The sequence below is a fragment of the Vidua chalybeata genome, chromosome 2 (assembly GCF_026979565.1).
Source record: "Vidua chalybeata isolate OUT-0048 chromosome 2, bVidCha1 merged haplotype, whole genome shotgun sequence".
NCBI lineage: Eukaryota > Metazoa > Chordata > Aves > Passeriformes > Viduidae > Vidua > Vidua chalybeata.
The window spans coordinates 67,454,297-67,470,935 of record NC_071531.1 but is presented as its reverse complement, the minus strand read 5'-3'; the positions used below and the strand labels follow the sequence as shown (position 1 = coordinate 67,470,935).

The window sequence follows — 16,639 nt, the reverse complement described above, 5'->3', positions numbered from 1 at the left end:
ACTAAGGGATTCTGCAGTCAAACCGGAATTGAATTATCAAGCAAACATGCACAGGGACCAAGCCTAAGTCTGCCTTCTAATCCAAATGACATTTAAACATGTGACAGGGAAGTTACTTATGCAAATATAGACTACAATAAGTGCTGCGTTCAGGACTCTATAATTTATCAAGAATGTATTTAAAAACAGATTTTCACCTTCTCTCCTTTTGTTGCTATTTGTATGGCATTTGGAATGAGACGAGCAGTCTTCTCCTTTGTCATGAAAGTGATATCCTTCAAAGCAATAGAAATCTAAGCAGAAAAACATTTAATAAGACATATTAAAAATAACTTATGACTAAAAAGTTAGAAGTTACAGAACATGCAAGAAGAACTCTAACCCCAGACCCTGGGATGCAAGTCCAGATGAGATCACAAAGGCAATTACTGTCTCCACTTGCTGCTTTAACAGCAAGCATTTCAAAGTAGAAGCTGAGGTGACTTAAGAGTCATGTCCTCTTCTTTCACATTAGTACTAGGGAAGTGGTTCTTTCTGCTTTTCTTCCACTCTTCCAGCCACAATCCCAACCAAACACAAATCACAGAGGTGAAAGTCAATCCCAATCAGAATGCTATACATAAAGCATGACATAGATGAGAGAGATCAGATAACAGACTGTGTCACAGAAGTTCACAATATAGTCCATTTTCAAAATTTTATTTGCAGTCTAGTCACTGCAAGAAATTCTTCCTGCCTAGGCATGTTTGACTGGTATATTAAGTAGTTGAAGTGTTTCTGTTTAAAAGAACATGGTCGTCTGACTGGCTGCAAAAAGCCATTTCCTTCCCCCCCCTCTTGAAGCCTACCCCCTCTTCTCTTGAATATAAGGCTGTGTTGCCATTCAGCTTAGAGAAAGGAGAAACATACAGCTCTAACTTGTTTTTTCTTGTGTGAGCAGGAAGTTCTCTACTTACTCCCTCTCTCTTTGCAACAACATAGCCTACTAATGAGGTCCCAAACTTGGCTCTACCACTGTAGCTGATGAGCTCAGATTGCCTAAAGGTATTGCTGAAGATATCACCCTGCTAGACAGGCAGAAACAGGTTACCAGACGTATGCCGTTTTGGATTAAAAAAAAACCCAATCAGTCTTTGAACAGTTTATATATTCAAGGGTATAATTCCAAGGGGTTTATTTTTTAATTAATTTCACATCTAAAATAAGAAATATTCAATCATCAAATCCATCTGATGAAAGTATGCTTGGTTTTCAGTTAAATTTCTACACCCCTCACGGTCTTAAATACACAAGCTATTTGTTGTTTGTCCTGTGTATTTCAGAGCACTCAAATGTAAGATATTGACTTAAGTTATGAGCAGTCTCATAGTTCACAGAACATTCTGACATGTCCATCCTCTGTTTGCTAGGTTATCTTCCTTTTCTTATTCACTGCTTCATGCAAGTTCTACAGCAGATGCAACAACTGTTTGAATAAATTTGAACTCCTTAACCTAATCTGACAGAAATACAGAAATAAAGGGCCAACATATCACAAATACCTACCTTTGCTTGTACTGTTCAAAAGCCACAGACCACAATATGAGAACTTGCAGAAGTCACTTATCAATTCCCTTCAGCTATTCTTAGATGCTGATATTTACATGTAAGGCTAAGTCAAGTAAGGTTCAATGCTGCAGAGTTCTTTAACAGGGCAACACCACGTACCATGTCATGCCCCAGGACTTACAGTAGGAGGTTATGTGCTACATTCCTTTATAGGACAACTTTGCATGGTAAGGAAATGTAAAAAACCAGCTTTAGCATAATTCCTAAACTTCTTATGCTGAATGACAGACTGAACAAGCTTACTTCAGCATTCAGATGCCTCCACTGCTACTCTTATTTTACATCATGGATTTGAATTTCCACTTAGGGATGCAGGCTCTTTCTTCACAGCCCAGAGTTACTAGTATGAGATGGACAGGATGAGATCTGAGAGACTCTAATCCTATATCCTGATAGGATAGGACAAGGAAAAGGTGGGATTCAAGTGAGCTAAGAGATCTTACTGTGGTCTCCCATCGGAAAATGTTGCTGTGGAAGCAGAGCCAGTTTTCAGAGAGATACAGGCGTCCTTGCAGCAGGATATCCTTCTGGAGCGCACAGGCGTAATCTGTGTACAGAGAGCAACAGCAAGTTACTCACCCACTGACTGCAGCACAGCTGACACAAACCTGTTAACTAAAATGAGATGGTGTATTACAATATAATAAAAAACCTTTTCTTTCACTTTTAAAAAGTCTACAAAGGCAGACTTGTACTGGCTTGCACCCAGACCATTGTTCTGGGAGTAGCCCAAAGCCAGAGTGGATGGTTCATCCATGTAACAACAGCATTCTATCTATCAAACTCTATGCACAATCTTAGGTTTTCAGAGAAGAGGTGTCAGGCAAGACCAGGAGTACATGGGAGAAGTATTCATTAGCCAAACCTCAAAGCATCTAAACAACAGAATACACAAACATTTTATAGTACAACAGATTAATTATACTGTCAACTCCTACGTAACAGTAGTTCTTATGTTGTAGCAAGATAATAGTTTTCTACTAAACAGATCCTATCACTAGCTAAAACTATCTGCAGAGTGAGACACTAACAGGCAGATTGAAGCTATCCAGTTCTTGAGACAGGGAGTATTTCCTGAAGTTGACTATAATTTTTATGATTCTGTCTCTGACTGAAACACCCCTATTGAGAAACAGATTTCATCTACAATGTAATTACCCATTATTAGATACCTGCTAATTAAGAACAAGAGCAGAGGATTTAGTTGCATTTCTTAAAAGTCTCAGAGCTTTTGCAGTTTCAGAGCCTGAAGATTCAAACAAAAAGAATTTTCAGAAGTACTGCTGCTAGATAATTAAGATAGACCTCTTTTGGGAGCTCCAACCTAAAGAAGGCTACCTAATGCATAGAAAATATGCAGAATGTATGTATTGATTCAATTTATATTAGTGATTTTACCCTTAGAAGTATCTAATAGCTTTATATCTAGTATTGTCTGAGCCAGAATTTTGATCTTGTGTACTACAAGAACATAATAAATACAGTTCTTGTTCAAATATCAAGAAGTTCAGGAGTCCCCGGCATCCTAACTTCAAGCTAAATCTGCATTTACAGAAGCTTTTATTATGATTTTTAGAATTCCCTAGCATTTTCCTCCTCAAATGATCAACTGGAAATAAATTTTCTTGTAACAAGAATGAGGCATGTATACAAGCCCTTGGACATGTAACTACAAGTAGAACTATAGAAGCTTAAATCTAAAGAACTAAGTACATGTTTGAGAACAGTCAGATACCAAAATGCTGACAGAGGAAGGCAACAGGAATTTGAAGTTAAGGACTTAAGGAAAACATGACTAAGAAGCTTCCATCTGACTTCTGTGTTTTTTAGGAGAGGGATTCAGACCTATAAAGGTCATCATTGGGCAACTGATGAGCAATCCCACTCTGACCTACCTACACAAAAGAGAATATCAAAACAAACAGAAAAGATTAGCATTTCTCCTTTTAAATTTTCAGAACCCATAACTTAATATGCTGCTTGAAAACAACATTTTCAGGCAAATTATGATAGCACTCCTTTAAGCTCCCATTTAGACAGTCTAAGTAATTTCTTTCATTTTAAGAAAACTGTATTTTATATAATCTTTATATGCAGTGCTCATTACAGTGGAATAGTTGCTTATTTTTAACAGCTGATTTAAAAACAGAAGCAGTAACAATTCTTTTAATGAACAGCAGCAAGCAATTGCTTCTTGGAGCACTGTAAAGCCTGTACCAAGTTTCTCTACACCAAGCAAAGGAAGAGCTCCTTGCTCGGAGGATGCAAAAAGTCCTTTCAAGGAAACACTCCTTTTTATGGAGTAAAAAAAAATTTATATGAAAGTAGTGGCCTTGCTTCTGATAGAACAGATTGAGATTAACCCATTACTAAATCTTTCTCTAAATCCTATGCAGTCTCTTTGAAACTGTGCTTCAGAGTTTGCTCCATGGCTTTCTGCATCAATCCAGCATAAGGAGAAACATCAAAACAATGCTTTGAAGTAATATCATTTCCTTCTGTTTTACATCCCTACTGAAGTATTTTAAAAATGCCTAAGGCATTTCAGAGGATAACTGCCTCCTGAGGCTGGAAAAAGACACAGGGATTTAACTGCTTCAGAGCTGTTGCTTGCATACTGCAAGCATACACTAAACAGGCTCTCAATATTCATTTCCTTATAAAGTTGCATAAAGAGAGATGAACTTTAAACAGTCACAATGCCACTTTTGTATGAGAATATACAGTGTATTTGCTACATAAATACAACACAGGCATGTGATAAAGGAAGGAATAAGGTGCATCACTATGCAAAGGAGGTAGGTTTACATGCTTGCCTTCTTTGTATTCTGCACTGGAGAGAAACAGAGCTGGAAAAGGAATATTTCAGCGCTGAGAAAAGTTATGCATCGTAGTTTGATATTCTCTGACATGTGCTTCTTTCCTCTCCCATTTATCTGAAAAATAATCTTTTAAATTACAACCACCCATGTGTCACTCAGTCCCAGGAGTCACATTAATCAAGGTGCCTTGGGCAAGGGTATTAGTTCCAGGGAGCAAGGGGAAAGTTTTTGCTAAGGATGATCCACCTAGTTAGCAGGGTCTCAGGAACAACATCCCCTTTTTTTTTTTTTTCCCCAACAAAGCAGGTAGTAGAGGAGTATGGACCTGGCTTTCCTTGAAGCTATCTCATGCTAGTTCAAAGACAGGAGAACAGGGAGTGATCACCTGTAGTCAGAATTTGCCGTAAAAAACACAAAATGCTTTGACATGACTACAATCTGAAGTCACCAAACAGAAGACAAGGACTTTTGCTGTGATTACTTCTTACCTACTATGAGTCTCTCAGAGTCTGGCAGATGAGAAAACTGTCTCTTGAATTCCTCACTCCTATATTTGTAAGTGGAACTTGAGAGCTGAAACAAAGAACAGTAAAAGGTTATGCAAACAGATTTATTTTCAGCCATCAACTGTCTTCATACTGAATGTGTAATTTTATCTTGAAGAACAAATGAACTTCAGAAGAGCAATAAAGAATAGGTGGTATCTAAATGTGATCATCACTGTAACTTTATGCTTACTTATGTAAGAGTATTTATTTGGCATGGGCCAAACTATTCCCTGTATCAAGCCAGATGCCAGTCACAAGGCATTACAGTGCTATGATAGCAACCTGCTCCACCCCTAAGGGGATGAGAGCCCTTCTGGGATTAAATATTCTAGCACAGACTAAGTGAAAAGGCAGCAAGGCCACAACACAGAGGTGACAGAAAAAAAATCAAGCCCTCATGGAGGCCAATAGAACACAAGGACACAACAGAGAACATCAATGTCTGCTTGGAGTATCACTTCAGGAAAACTACAATGCACTGGATTTTTCAACAGTTGCTGTAACTAGACCTGTAGTAATAAAGGTAATAGTTCCCTCCAGTAAGAATGAATAGCAGCATCACCATCACTTCTTGATTTTCTGTCATGTTCTGTTGGAATCCTGGATGCTGAGAATTTTAAGCTTTCTGTGCTTAAAGGCACAGACCCACAAGAGAACACTACATTTGACCTGAGGTTGTGGAACAGGTTTTTGAAATTGATTAATAGCACTGGGATTACAGGTGTGTAGTTGGTTAGAAGTATGTAATATCACAGGGCGGAAAACATGGGATTTTAGAATGTAGAAATAAATATGAAGAAAGATGGAGGTTTTAGGGTAGAGGCAGGTTGTTCTTTACCTTCTTCCTTCTTCATGGGTTTGGGTGATGTTTTGTGATTGGACAGAAAGGTCCGCATTGCAGGCTTCAGGGATCAGTTATTGGGTTAAAAGGGAAAATAATCTAGGTGTCATTTCTTAATTGGGTAATTTAGTTTTAGTTCAGCCTTAAAAGACCTTGAAACTGTACATTTGGGGCCATTTTGTGCCTTGCTAATGAAAAGCTGCCGAACTCATGGTTGTGAGACTGTAACATAGATAAGAAATAATAAACACCTGAGTCCGAACATGGAATGCCGTCTCAAGTGCCTTCAATCCCAACCTCAAGAAATCAATAATGTTCTACAGTTCACCTCATTTTAAAGAAATCACTGTCTATGATTTTCTTAAGATTCAAATTGGGCAGTAAACTCACAGCAAAGAGGACTATCTCAATGGACTTTAACTCCTTACTCCTATAAACAAATGTGCCTACTCCCATTCAAATGAAGAGCTTCACCATATTCTCCAGAAAATATTCTGCATAGAAATCCTACTTTTCATTTTCAGTTGTAAGAGGATCATATTGTTTTTCTTAACAGATATTGGACACTTATTTTAGAAGCAGTCTTAACTAAATGCTGTATTAGGCCACAACTCAACTGGACTGAAGCTATTACAGGAAGAAATAACTTTTAAGTGTTCATAGAACCAGGTATAAATATACTACAAAAGCCTCTTTCACACTTTTTTTTTTTTAACCTTTCTAAAGATCTTAAGCACATGGATGCTATTCTCTACTTAACCATCTGTATTACTCCAAAACTTGACATTCACCATTAAACCCATCTCCACCATAAGCTTAGTTGCTATTTATATTTAGGGTGGGGGAAGAAGGAAGAGAGGAAGCAAAGAACCACTTTTGACTGTATGACCTTGCAGCATGCTTACTCTTGACACACTCCTGCAGCATGTTAGCTGGCCACTACCCTTTCACTATGTTTGCGCTTGTCCAAAAAATCCCAGGACAAAACCAGATTTATCTTCAGCTTGATGGCCTTTTAAAAAACTAGAGCAAATACAGTGCTCCCACCTCCTCAAGATTCCCACATTTTGCTCTTTTTCACTGAGGACATTCCTACTTCTTGCAGTTCAAAAGTTCCCTGAACACCACTAGACACTTACATCCTACAATGGTCTGGCATCTTATACTTGAGAACTGAGCTCTTAGGCCTCAAGAACACAAGTGCAACCTCAAAGGCAAGTGATTAAGTGCATGTAGCACATGAGAGAGCAAAGTTGCCCTGACACAGATCAGCTTTTAAAAAATAAGTCAATTTACATTCTACTACAATGAATAAAAGAAAGCCTGTATGTTTGACTTCTGTTTGAGTACATATTTGCTGTCCACTGATATTCTGAGCATTGTAATGCAAAAAGGCAGGAAGGGATGGAGACAGAAAATAAATCCACCCCTTTCCTTCTGAGAAAAGTAGATATGAAAGGTTTGGGTGTAGCTAAAGAAGAACATGTTAGACATGTCCCCTCTAAACTGTAATGCCTCCAGTTATATTTCAGTTAATTCTGTGATTATAAAAACAACATTATTTGAAAGCATGTAATCCGCTGAAGTAGGTGGGCTATGGTTTCTTGGCTTGCAACATCCAGCCCTTAAAAGCACACTTTTAATTGATCACCCAAAAAAGGCATCCAATATCTGCACTTCTTTGAAGAAGCTGAGTTCTTCGCAATTACTCTGGAAAGAGACATAGGGAAAAATGAAAAATTAACTCACACCTGTCAAGTTTCCACCTGTAGTTCCAGAGTCCCTATGGTTTACACACAGTCCTACCTCAGCTGACTGAAATCTGGGCTTGTGTTGCCAATGCCAGCATACAGGGAATAAAATAATTGGTCTGCCATGAAAGGAAAATGAAAGTCACAATTTGTGAAATCATAATTTAGGAAGCAATGTTTTTAAGGAGAAATGTAGTTTCTCCAGCATGATGTATACAAGAGTTAAGAGCTGTGCTTAAGTTCAGCATTTTTGTGGTTGTAAGACAAAAGGAAGCAAAGAAAATAGGAGCATCACAGGGTCACAGACACATTTATATCAGTGCTTGAATCAGCCAGTTCAACAGCTCCAAGAACCAGACTCAGGACACTGAGTTTTACTTAGAACTGAAATTTTTCTAGAGCATCAAACCTGCCACAGCTTGTTTTAGAAACCCTTGCTAGCATTTAGAAGTGTTGTCGTGAGTCACTGGACTATAAGAAATCCTCATTAATTGTAGATTTCTACTGAGCTCTTAGGACACTTATGCAGAATCTGCTCTGAATCCTTATCTAATCAGCAGAAAAATGTGAGCACATAGAAACTTTTGAAACTTTTCCCTATTCTGCATGAAAATTAGCTCACTTAAATATGCACTTTTACCTACTTTTTACCACCAAGGTGTTTTGGTGATTGAGAAGAGATCCCTCAATAGACTTGGGAAACAAGAGGGGCAATTATAACACTATTGGCAATTTCAACTTCCTTAAAATGAAGAAAACAAGACATTTCTATGAATACAGCATCTCTCCTAATCACTACTATAATGTACAACATATGGCAGCATTCGAAGCAGGTTGTCACCTCTGAGTTACAGAATTTAGCACCAAATATTAAAAAAGGAAAGGCATTAAACAGGTTGTAGCAGGGCACTCACAAGATGAAAACAGCAACTTGCTTTTAATACATACAAATTTCTAAGTTTAATTACAAGTCATCAGGCAAACACTTGGCCTAAGGATAATCTTAGGCATTTATGGTTATGCTATATTTAATCACCAAGGAAATTATTATGTGCAGCCAACAACTTAGCATTTTTCATCTGAAACCACAAAATATACCAGAAACCTGTAAAATAGCATAAACAGAAAACCATTTTCAATGAAAACCAGAAAGTTTTACAGAAGACAGTTATGTAAGAACCAGATATTGGAGACACAACCAAATGATTCTCATACCTTGTTTGGAAATGGACCGGTTCAACTATATATAAAGTCCTGTTCCAGAAAAAAAATATGTGAACTTAAATAGAACTAAGCTGAGTTATTTACAGGAGAGAAGCCCGTTCAAAAAACAGCTTCCCTTCACATTTACATCTTCAAAGTGTAGCCACTGCAAACAATTTGAGCCATTTAGCAAACTGCAGAGGAAAATTAAGCAACAACTTCTCCCAGGAGTACAGCAAAAATCCTAATCATTAGGAAATTATTTGATTGCAGATATCACTAAGCATGCAAATAAGCAATCAACTTCAGCAGAATGGTGTGCAAATTTTCTAACAATCCCTAATGACAGCAATAATTCTGCATTTGTTTTGTCACTGTTTTCCCTTTGTTTTGAGACACCACAAAACCCAGATAACCAGACAATTTGCATTCTATAGTTGTGACATGCAGCTATGAATACAACAGCTGAGATGACAGGTAAGTTGACCTCACCAGTAGGGTAATAACTCTAATATCACCTGATTTCAAGAGAGGTCTCCCACTGAGCTTCAGTCTCTGTATCAGTTATCACCACAGGCTCGGGGTCCCAGAATCAAATAAGCCAATGAGCAAGCTGCCCAAGCTACCATTTCTTTTACGCTCAGTAGCTTCACTTAAGCATCAAAATATGACCCATAGAACTTATAGCTTTATTCCTCTGTCTAACAGCAAGTAAATCCAGGCCACTAACTCCATACCCAACTTAAAAGATCACCTGAATATTCCCCAAAGACCTGTACCTTCTTATGAAGCTTCTAGATATAGTTAAAAACAAATTTGGAGGTATTAGTAAGATTAGGACAAAAGTACATTTTAACCTTACATTAGCATATTAAAACAAACATTAAGTATTCTGGCAAAAGCTGTTGCATATCTATTGAATAACAATTTCTTCCCCATTCAAATTCATAAAAAAACCTTCTTAGCAGCAGGGGAAAGAAAAAGAACACAAACTCCAGAAGAACAACACCCAGTCAGAGAGAAGTCTAGATTTTATACAAGACTCCTCTATACTGCAAATATTCTTTAAACTTATCTGATACAGTAAGGAAAAATATCAACCCAAAACCTTCCAAAAAAAAACCCCAACAAACAACTAAACAAAACATACCAAGATCCCACTTTCAGTGAGATTAAAGCCTCACTAGGGAAGATGAGAACCAAGTCAACAACCCTGGACAAAAGCCTCATTTAACAGTATAAGGCAGACAAACTTGAGACTTCACATCCTCCAAGACAGATTCAGGCAGACTCCCTTATTAACACAGGAACACTTCCCATGGCACATTGAGATGATCTCTCACCTGTAAAATGTGCCAGGTCTGACAAGCCTTTCCATCACAGAAATCTCGATTCCACTGCAGCCATTTGTTCAGTCCACAAAATTTCATTAATCATCCAACCTAATCTATAATACACAAGCAACAGCTCTCCAGCTTTAAAACTAGAGCTGCAATGACCAAATTTCTCTTTGGAAAAGAATAAAATATCTATTTTACCTTTTTAAATTAAAAGTCACTCTGGATGGAAAAATCCATCCTACCTATGGATAGTTCTTCTGCTAGTATATTTGGTTAACTTTATCTTTGTGAATTATTTTTTGATTGTAAGCAAGTTACTCCATATCTCCTTCTGTGGTAGGGATTAAGCTTCTCAAGCCTATCAGCAAAAAGATTGCACTTTTTCACTTATTCTTGTGGCTTTTCTGAATTGTGTCATTTTCAGTGTCCTTCTTGAAAGCTAGATATAGCATCACAGGAGTTATCACAAACAGATAAATCTGAATCACAGATTGCTTTTAGGAACAGAATCACTGTGAAAGCTCACATCCACATGACTACCAGTATGCCTTATCTTTTTGCAGTTACAGAGCACAGTTTCCCACTTCTCCTGACAGCAAGCACTAGGCTGTGTGTTGGAAGTGTCAGACTTGTTCAGTTTACCTTAACAAACATAAACAGTCCAGATCCACTCTGTTACAGTGATCTATTTTCAATCATTGACTACTCAAAAGCTTTACTAGCAGTGACTTATGTTCTTTTCTCTCTTGAAGGACAAAAGCATTTAACTTACACAGGGAGAGAACCATTTGATCACATCTGCTTATCCACACAGTTGTATTTAATTGATAGGTCATGAGAGGCATGTAAACCAATAAAAAAAAAAAGGAAACCAAGCAACTATTACCAGGGTTTGCTCAGCCATTGTATTTCTTAGGAGCCCGCTTTCCAGAAGTTCTCATGCTCTCAAGGAAATGTGAACAAGCTTCTAGTCACAGTGGGAAGGGGAAATGTTTAGGGAGCTACAGCTATTTTTCTTACATTCATTATAGGCTTTTTTCTTTCACCCTTCCCTGTGGAGAGGGGAGGCTCATAAGCACTGGCTGGCACAGGGCTGTCCTCTAAGGCCATTATATCCCCACTCTTGTGGCCCAGGCTCCACCTCTTCTTTGTGGAGACTGAAGGAGAAAGGAACTCTAACATTTCTTAGTGACTGAGCAGAAAAACAGCAGCATTCTCCTTCAGTGGCATCCAGAAGAACTTCAGTGAAAGTATGTCTTTCTTCTGTTGGAAATATAGTATGTATAATTTAAAGAAAGGGATATTAAAATACAGGTCACTGGCAAATACTCCAACTACTGTATCTTCCAAGGGTTAGTTTGGTTGGGGGTGGGGAAGGTTGGGGTGAATAGGGGAGTGAGGGGTGTTTTTTTAAGCCTACAAAACCCCAAAACAAGGCTAAAGACAGAGTCCCTAGTTTTCCCAAAATGAGTGTTACTATTAACTAGTTCTCACTTATGCACAGAAGGGACCTGGAAGTGTCTGACAGATTATGATTTACTACTAACACCAGGAGCTTCCAAAAATCCATGTAGAAAGAAACTCCTCAGAACTATTTCATTATGGAGAGCTGCTGAAATATTGGACACCCACTTAGAAAACATTTGACACGCAGTGTCAAGAAAGTGACTGAATGAGGTGCTTCTGAAAGGATGACTGTTTCCATTTATTTTGAAGACTGGGTACAGCACATCAAAGCACTGTGTCCCACAGGAGTAGCCCAGCTCTCACCAAGTGAGATGGACATCAGTCTCACCAAGCCAGCATTGACCTAGCACATGGTGAAAGCCTATTTTCCTGAAAAGCAGTTCTGATCAACTACTGACCAGGGAGACCTGATCACAAACATTTCCCCATGTAGAAGATTAACTTGGCTGAGTTCTGATGACAGAATATGAACTTGATATGAAAGTTCTTGATATTTTCTTCTGACAGAAAATGAACTTGGCTGAGTTCTGCTGACAGATATGAACATGACAGAAAATGAACTTGACTGAATACTGCTCACAGAAAGCCTGGTCATTTCCTACACCTCACCAGTCACAGTGTCCTTCCAAGAGTGGGAATGCAGATCTCACTGAGCTTCACCTATATAAGTATGAATATCAAAACATGGTGGAGCATGGCTTGAAAAACAGCCTAGAAAATCCACAACCAAAGTTGTTACAATTATGATTTTGACAGACAAGAAAATTTAACATTCTATGAAATACTATGCTGCTAACATCAGGTTATATAACTATAACAAAGGTAACGTTTTTGTGAAGAATTTTTAAATCTGGCATCCTTCCCAAGAAGAAAATTAGAGTTGAAAATATATAAGATATTTCTTCAGAGAACTTTGAGTTGCATAACCAGTTAGCGATTACATATTTAATGTTCTTTAAAAAAAAAAAAAAAAACCAAAACAGTAGAACAGACCTGGAAGAATTTTGTAACAGAGTATATCAGTTTAGAACATGTGAGGAACTATCACAAATTTCTCCTTCAAGGTCACACCAGAATTAGCTCATTTTCACATTTCACTGAAATAGGATTCAGCTGAAGGTGCTTGTTTCCAATAAGGTGCTTGGGAAACAAACTGATAATTTCTTATCAATTATAAGGAGGTCTCTTGCCATTACTAGTACTATTTTCTTCCTGAAAAACAAGAACCTGGATTGAGAATATCCTCTGCTTATTCTGAAGCAATGGTTTTGTAGTATTCAGTACTTTTTTTCTGCAAGTGTTTTAAAGCATTTTAACAGTGAAGCCAATATACTTCCATAACAATTCTGATTTGGAGATAAAAATCTCAAGCTTGCCACGTACAGTGCGGAGTAAAGCATATGCTCCATTTCAGACTAAAACTGACTTGAGGCATGAAGCGAATGTAAAGTCAGAAGACACACACCCCCTACACATACCTCCTCTAGCTGCCTGCAGCCTGTTCCAAACCATACAAATCCCTGGCCAAAGCCTCTACAGCTTCCCCCTCTCTCACCCACTTCCTCAGAGCTGGTGCTGGCCACCCTCCAGCAGTGCTAGCTAGCATTCTGCCAGTCTCTGCTTGCATGCCAGCTTGGAAAACAGGCTGAAACACCCTAGCCTTGCAGAGCAGGTACACAAATGCTGCAGCAACTGGGCAAACAAAACTTATGCAGGGGTGACATTTAAGAACTGCCCAGCTCCAATCTAAAACCACCATCACCAAAACTGATTTTGGGAAGCAGACTGCAGTAGCATAAATCACTTCAAGTTCACATAAGTCCAAAAGGCAATGGCAGAGGAAAGTGCTATCACCAGGGAAACACCAGCTTGGAAAGAAGCACTTAGAGCCTAGCACCCCTCCTCTCTGCATCATTGAAGGCTATAATCCATGAACCAGCCTGAAGAGTACATCTGCACCTGGCAGCTCAGCATGGAGACAAATCTACTCTCACACAAAACTCAGCCATTGTCCCCCGTTTTAAGTCAAGGCCTTACTGAGACACCTTCTCAGGCTGAGCTCCAGAGCAAGAGCTCAGGACATCAGGGCATGCTTCATGTACACCCAAATTCCCCAAAACATGTACATTACCAGCCACCCAGAGCTCAGCTCTTCATAGGCATTTTGAGGCAAAGGATACAGGGTTCTGCATACCCAACAGATCTCTGCCTGCTCTGAGAGGGGGAACAGGAGCCATGCACCTATTCTACTTTCTTTATGCTGGCTCTCCCTTTCCACCTGCCTTACCTGCTACATTTCCACAACTAACTACATAGAGTCAGCAGCAAAGAGAGAGCCTCTCCCAGCACAGCCCTGCTGAGGAAACTAACAGAAAAATGCATGTCAAAGCATTTTAATCACTCGGATTTCAATCTGAGAGTCTGAAAGGAGAAGATAATAGAACAAAAAGAGGTTGTATTTACAGTCATTTTGCAGCCCTGGCTGCTGGCTAGGGTCAGTACCTGTCTCTGGGCACCTAGCTGGGTGGTGGCTTTGGAGGAGCTGCAGTTCTGCTGTCAAGATCAGCTAAATATGTAAATAGCAGGAACTGGTTTCACCAGAAAAACAAGGCAACTCTTCTGCTTTCCCAAAGCAAGGACAGGATACATCAGGGGGAATCTTCCTGTTCTGAAAGAGCAGCAAAATATTGGGAAGTATATCAATACAGAAAAATATTCTCTGGCAATTTATTTCCATCAGAAAGCCAGTGAGACGATTCAAAGTGATCTCAGAAAGGCCTTACCCTTACTGGGTACCAGTGTGACTCAGGTCTCAAAAACAGCATTAGCATATACTGTTTTAAGTGCATTTCCTGTTTATAAGATAACACCATCTGCAGCTGATTGAACACCTGAGTGTGGACATTTGCAATTAGCAATGAGGCTGATTATTTCAGTTTCAAATATAATTATTTATATAACTGCCACCAAGCACCTCTGAGTAGGATGAAACAAACAGATTTTAAAGATGAAAATTAAGTTAAAAGTTCAAGAGCTTTGGACACTTCCATGGACAAACATCTTCCTCAGTTCTGAATTAGAAATTAAGCTGCTTTTAGCTTTTAAGAGCCAAGATGTCCCAATCTCAGACTTATTCGGCATCCTCATCAATACCTCCATAGCTGGCAATAACATCTTTGAACCTGGTAGTAAAACTATTCCTATAATGCCCCAACCAGAAATGACATCTCATGTTGCCTCCCCAGAACACTAGCACAAACCAAGTTCACAAGGCTCTTAATTGCCAAACTCCTTGTCATTTTACGGGAAAATTGTGGATCTGTATCTACTTTCTTGACTTCATAAATGCAGCATTCAAGCATTCTTTTTGTTCCATTTTAGTAATTTTGTCTACCCCATGAAGATTTAAGGAAAAGGGTACATCAAAATATAACAAAGTCCTGTGATACACCAACTTCTAAAACAAACAATACAAATAAACCAAGTGTGTTTGGATGAACTCTGCACTATCTTAACACTTAAGTGTACTTGAAGTGAGTTTGTCATCCTCCAGCACAAAGTTACCCTTTAGCTCCAGTCAATCTGTCTACTCCCCAGGCTAATTTTGATACCTGTAACTATGTTGTCCAGGTTTCAACAGCCATAAGTGTACTAAATATTATGCTGCAATGGCAATTAAAAGCTCAATCAAGATTATTTCCTTTTGGATAACAAAATACATTCCTTTCTGAACAGCAGTTTCATCTGACTCACATTTGTTTTTATAGCACGTATATGAAACAAGTAGCCAATGTTATTGGTTAAGAACATCTGTTTTTTCACCTGATCTTTCACTGCAGGCTGCCCAAGTAACACGAAAAAATTCAAATTGCCTGTCTTTAGACTTATTTGATCCATTTAACAGACACAGGGAAAATCCAGATGTTTTCAGGGTGAGGAAGAATGCCTTATGCAATAAAGAAACTACATGACATAACTTCTCAACTCATCTTCCTTACCTGCAACGAAGCCCCACCAAAATTATTTGATGCCAAAGTAGCCAAATACAGAAGCAAATGAACAGCACCCTTCAGCTGGACATTTCCCTCCTTAACCTGCCAGTAAAATCTGTCTCTCTGATCTATATTTAAGTTTAGTAACAGTGCCCAAACAAGGATCAGAAAACAACATTGTGAAGGAAACAATCACCATGGTAGTAATTCCCCTTGGTGCCATTTAGTTTTCAGCAACTCATACAAGCATACATAAATACTTTCCATCAGGACTACAGTGAAAACCTGAAGGAGCATATTAAACCACAACACTACATAGATAATAGTGCAGGAGTGAATGTGGCCAATTACATACACTGCTTTGCTATAAATTACTCTGGTCATCCCATTAAGCCTGCCAGTAGCCCTACTGCACTTGAAATTCCATGGAAAGTGGCACTCACCAACCAATTGCCCCAAAACGTCTCCTGGCTGCTGCTAATGACTTAATATACCACAAAACAATCCTATCTCGAAGAGTTTTATCTACCTGTCTTCTTTCCTCTCCTTATATACAAGTGGCTCACCCATAGCAGGCCTGAAAAAGACAGTGCTACATCGCTACCTGTTTGCAGAAATACAAGCTGTAAACAAACAACAAAGGTTTTAAAAAAAAAAAAATCAATCTATTCCCATCTCCTAGAGTTGACTTTTAAAGCTCTCAGTCTGCAATGTAGGGAAATTTCATAAAATTGAAATTTTATGTCAACCAGATCTACCTCAGTGCTCAGTCTGGAGCTGCATCAATAGCACTAAAGACATTCCCAGCATGAAAAGAAGGGGGGAAAACCCCTTTAGCCTAATCACCCATGTTCATGGGTTGGTTAGAACTGCAGTTTGTTTTCCTACCAGGTTAAAACACTGCTGCTGTATAATCCGGGCTATCACAGGGCTGAAAACAGTAGCTGTTTCTGGAGATTCCAGGCAGGTAAACAAAAAACATGTCAGTCCTACAACTACAGCAAAAGCTATTTGTACTAAAAGCTAGGGCATTTAAAAAAAAAACAAACCAAATAAACAAGAGCCCA

At 38.7% G+C, this 16,639-nt stretch overlaps 1 protein-coding gene across 5 annotated transcripts in view; it reads right to left on the bottom strand.

The window, feature by feature from the left end:
• GRAMD1C (GRAM domain containing 1C) overlaps positions 1-16,639 on the bottom strand; it is a 52,139-nt gene that overhangs the window by 29,265 nt on the left and 6,235 nt on the right. For all 5 annotated transcript variants that reach the window (XM_053935998.1, XM_053935994.1, XM_053935995.1 and 2 more), the window contains 3 exons: positions 4,919-5,003; positions 2,052-2,155; positions 198-293 (listed from right to left, as the gene is read on the bottom strand). In XM_053935998.1, the coding sequence (XP_053791973.1) occupies positions 198-293; positions 2,052-2,155; positions 4,919-5,003 (285 nt within the window). The remainder of the gene's footprint in view (positions 1-197; positions 294-2,051; positions 2,156-4,918; positions 5,004-16,639) is intronic.